Source organism: Cyprinodon variegatus, unplaced genomic scaffold (assembly GCF_000732505.1).
Source record: "Cyprinodon variegatus isolate N-32 unplaced genomic scaffold, C_variegatus-1.0 Scaffold872, whole genome shotgun sequence".
NCBI lineage: Eukaryota > Metazoa > Chordata > Actinopteri > Cyprinodontiformes > Cyprinodontidae > Cyprinodon > Cyprinodon variegatus.
In genome coordinates this window covers 78,313-81,422 of record NW_015151325.1, presented here as the reverse complement: position 1 = coordinate 81,422, position 3,110 = coordinate 78,313, and the positions used below count along the sequence as shown (strand labels likewise).

General features: G+C 36.7%; 2 protein-coding genes across 3 annotated transcripts in view; both read left to right on the top strand.

Moving 5' to 3' along the window:
• The window catches only part of pigx (phosphatidylinositol glycan anchor biosynthesis class X), a 3,509-nt gene extending 2,539 nt beyond the window's left edge, over window positions 1-970 (top strand). The window contains exons 5-6 of the mRNA XM_015397589.1: window positions 509-609; window positions 719-970. Coding sequence (XP_015253075.1) covers window positions 509-609; window positions 719-859 — 242 coding nt within the window. The 3' untranslated portion in view covers window positions 860-970. The remainder of the gene's footprint in view (window positions 1-508; window positions 610-718) is intronic.
• Window positions 971-2,416: 1,446 nt separating this feature from the next.
• pak2 (p21 protein (Cdc42/Rac)-activated kinase 2) overlaps window positions 2,417-3,110 on the top strand; it is a 15,708-nt gene continuing 15,014 nt past the window's right edge. The window contains exon 1 of one of the 2 annotated variants that reach the window (XM_015397597.1): window positions 2,417-2,663. The gene's annotated coding sequence lies outside the window, so the exon portion shown is untranslated. The remainder of the gene's footprint in view (window positions 2,664-3,110) is intronic. The other variant, XM_015397596.1, reaches the window with a different exon arrangement.

Genomic DNA, 3,110 nt, shown 5'->3' with positions numbered 1-3,110 from the left:
CTGTGTGAAAAAAGTACAGTATGATGTGAGACCTTGTTCAGCCCATTTCTTAAAAGTCACATCTTGCTTGTTTGGGGTGAAGTCTTTGTTTTCCATTCTTAAATAAAGATTCAACGGTCTACTTATCGGGCCAGTTCTATTTTTTACAAGATTAATTTATTTTTGTAAGACAGACAGAGAAATTAATTATATTACCTGATTGAAACCACAGTTTTTGAATCAAAAAGAAAATGAAGGGATGGTATGTCTCTGACCTGTATGTGATTTCAAATTAAGAAAATTGGCATCAAAGGTTGAACATGCATTTGGACTGAAAACTATGGAATTTAATTTTTTTTTTTGTCAAGTGAATAGAAATTCAAGGATTTCAATCTCTGGCTAATTGATTGGTGGATCTTTTTTATGACAAAAAAAATCTGATATTTTTTTCACATGCTTCAGTGTTGTGTAGGAAAATAGTAAATAAAGTACAGATTTAAGTCAAACCTTGTAATTTTCTTTCTTTCAGGCACAGATCTTCACAGATTTGAGTCCTATCCTGTAGTAAATGCTCCCTGCACTGTCAGCAATTCCAGCACATGTTCATGGTTTAAAAAATCTCAGCAGCAGGTGATTTTTCACAAACTCTCCATGAATCGTTTGGTTAAAAAGAAAAACAAAGAACCCGATTGTCTCATTCTTTTCCTTAATAATTAAAAAAATGTCTTCTTTCCTTTAGGAGGGCAGCAGCATCATCAGTATGATGTTACCAGTTGGTGACGGGTCAGCGACGAAGCTCGTATGCAGCGGGACTCTTCTAGTCACTGTGATCTGCTCTCTGGCGTTGTCTAAATACATGTTAAAACATCGAATCATTTAAGCTGAAACTGTCAGCAAAACCTGTGTGCATCAGGTTATAATGTAAAAATAAAGAAAGGTGTCTGGGACAAGAATCATTGTTTGCTGTAAACAACACACAGAGCTATGGTGTGAAGCATACTAAGTTCTATCATTAAATTTGCTCCAAGGAGCTTAACTAGTGTTATTTTTTTGGTATTTTTTCTGATTATTATTATTTTTTTTCATATCGGGTAGAGCTGCAACTAACGATTAACCTGTTGAATATTTTTTGATTAACTGATGAATAACCGGAGAGCCCAACATTCTTTAAAGAAGGCTTTTTAAGAAATTAAACACGGTGTAACTCAAACTTTTCCACTTGTGGCGTTTTGGATAGAGCACATTAGAATAGAATAGAAAATCCCTTTATTGTCCCACAGCGGGGAAATTATGCTGTTTATAGCAGCAAAACGATTATAGAAAAAATGGTCACACAAATGTGGACCTTAGAAAAATGTATAAGAATAACATAATAGTGACGATTTAAAAGATAAACAATAACCAAATAAATCTATGGACATTTGAAAATAGCAGCAACATCAGAGATGTTCCGCTACGTTCTGCTTCCCTATGACTTTACAATGTAAAAACATTCTATTTTTTATTTTATTTCTATTTAAAAAGCCAATGTATAAGGATCAATGAATGCTGATCATTCTCACATATTCTGGAACTGTCCTAAAATTGTTACATTTTGGAAAAATTTAAATGAAACTGTAAAGAAGATACTGGGATATGATATTCCTATAAACAGTGTGGTGCTTTACCTTTGCATTTTGATCAATATCAAAGTACGGGTAAAAGACAGGAATCTGATTAAGATTTTGTTAATAGCTAGCAAAAAAGCTATCACGAGGAAATGGGGACAGGCAGACCCCCCCTTGTCAAGAACAATGGACTGAAATAATAGAAGAAATCTACATTATGGAAAAGCTGACACATCGTCTAAGACTTCAACAAACTCAAATGGAGGAAATGGACAAGATTCAGACAAAAGACAGCGACAAAGATTAAAAAATAAACTAGACGGGACAAAGGCCAAATAGATGAAAAGCTCCAAAGTGAAAGCTCAATGTTACGTTGAGTTCAATGTATATTGTTCATGTACATTGTATTTGTAAAAAAGTGAAAAATACCAATAAAAAGTTAAATGTTTAAAAAAAAAAAAAAAAAGCCAAAGTATAACATGGATGCATAAACACCTCATTTTATTTCAGTGTTAAATTCTTTTACAGATTATAATTAAAAATGTCTCCAGACCTTTACTGGTTGATGATTTTCTTTATGATGATTTTTAATTGGTTCCCCTGGATTGATGGGTCTGTTTTATGTTCTCTATTCAGAGGGGCCCCTGCCTGTCTGTGCTTAGGGCCAAATATTTCCAAAATTCAGCCCTGCTTATAATATAAATATTGTAAAACTTTTTAAATTAAATCTTTAACTTTTTAAATTATTTTTCGTATATAGCATTGAAAGGAGTGCGTGTTGTCAGTCAGTGTGGGTGATGAGCAGCCCAGGCGGGTTGAAGCGGCCAGGGTTGGGCCGGTAGTTCCGCTTCCCCCTGCGCCATAGCGGAATCCTCCAAGGGGCCGAAAACACTGATCCAAAGTTCCACTGTAAATAGTTTAAGTCACTTTTTTTGTAACCGAGGTATTTGTGCAAAGGCCATGCCATTCAGACCACAGATGTGACATCTGCGGCACTTTTAGCGGATTTGTTCTGGGGGTTTTTCCAAGCCGTTGAGGATCGTCCCGGAGTGAAGTGAAGCGGTGAGGAACCGTCCGGTGAGCCGCTCCGCCTCGGCAGCCGTTAGCCAGCCGCTCCGCCCCGGCAGCCGTTAGCCGGCCGATTCAGGGTATTTCCACGGACCGATGTGGCCTGAATATAGCTTATAATAGGCTGTTCAAACTATAAAGTGTTTACAAAAAGTTTTAAGCTAAACTCAGCTAGTTAGCCGATGCTAACTAGCTGCATTAGCATGTCATGCTAACCCTAACAGCTAGCACACTTGTTGGTCAAGCAGCGAATGCTAGCATTAGCATGCTAACGCCCTTGTTGGAGCTCAATTAGACAACATTTAGGGACAAATAAAAGGATATAAACAGTAATGTTAGCCTCATCATCATTTCTTATTTTCCCTCCTACTAAGACGGAGGGAAAATAAGAAATAAACTGTTAAATGTTAGCTTCAGAGTCCAGGACACAAAGAGAGAGAAGCCTCCAATGTTTTC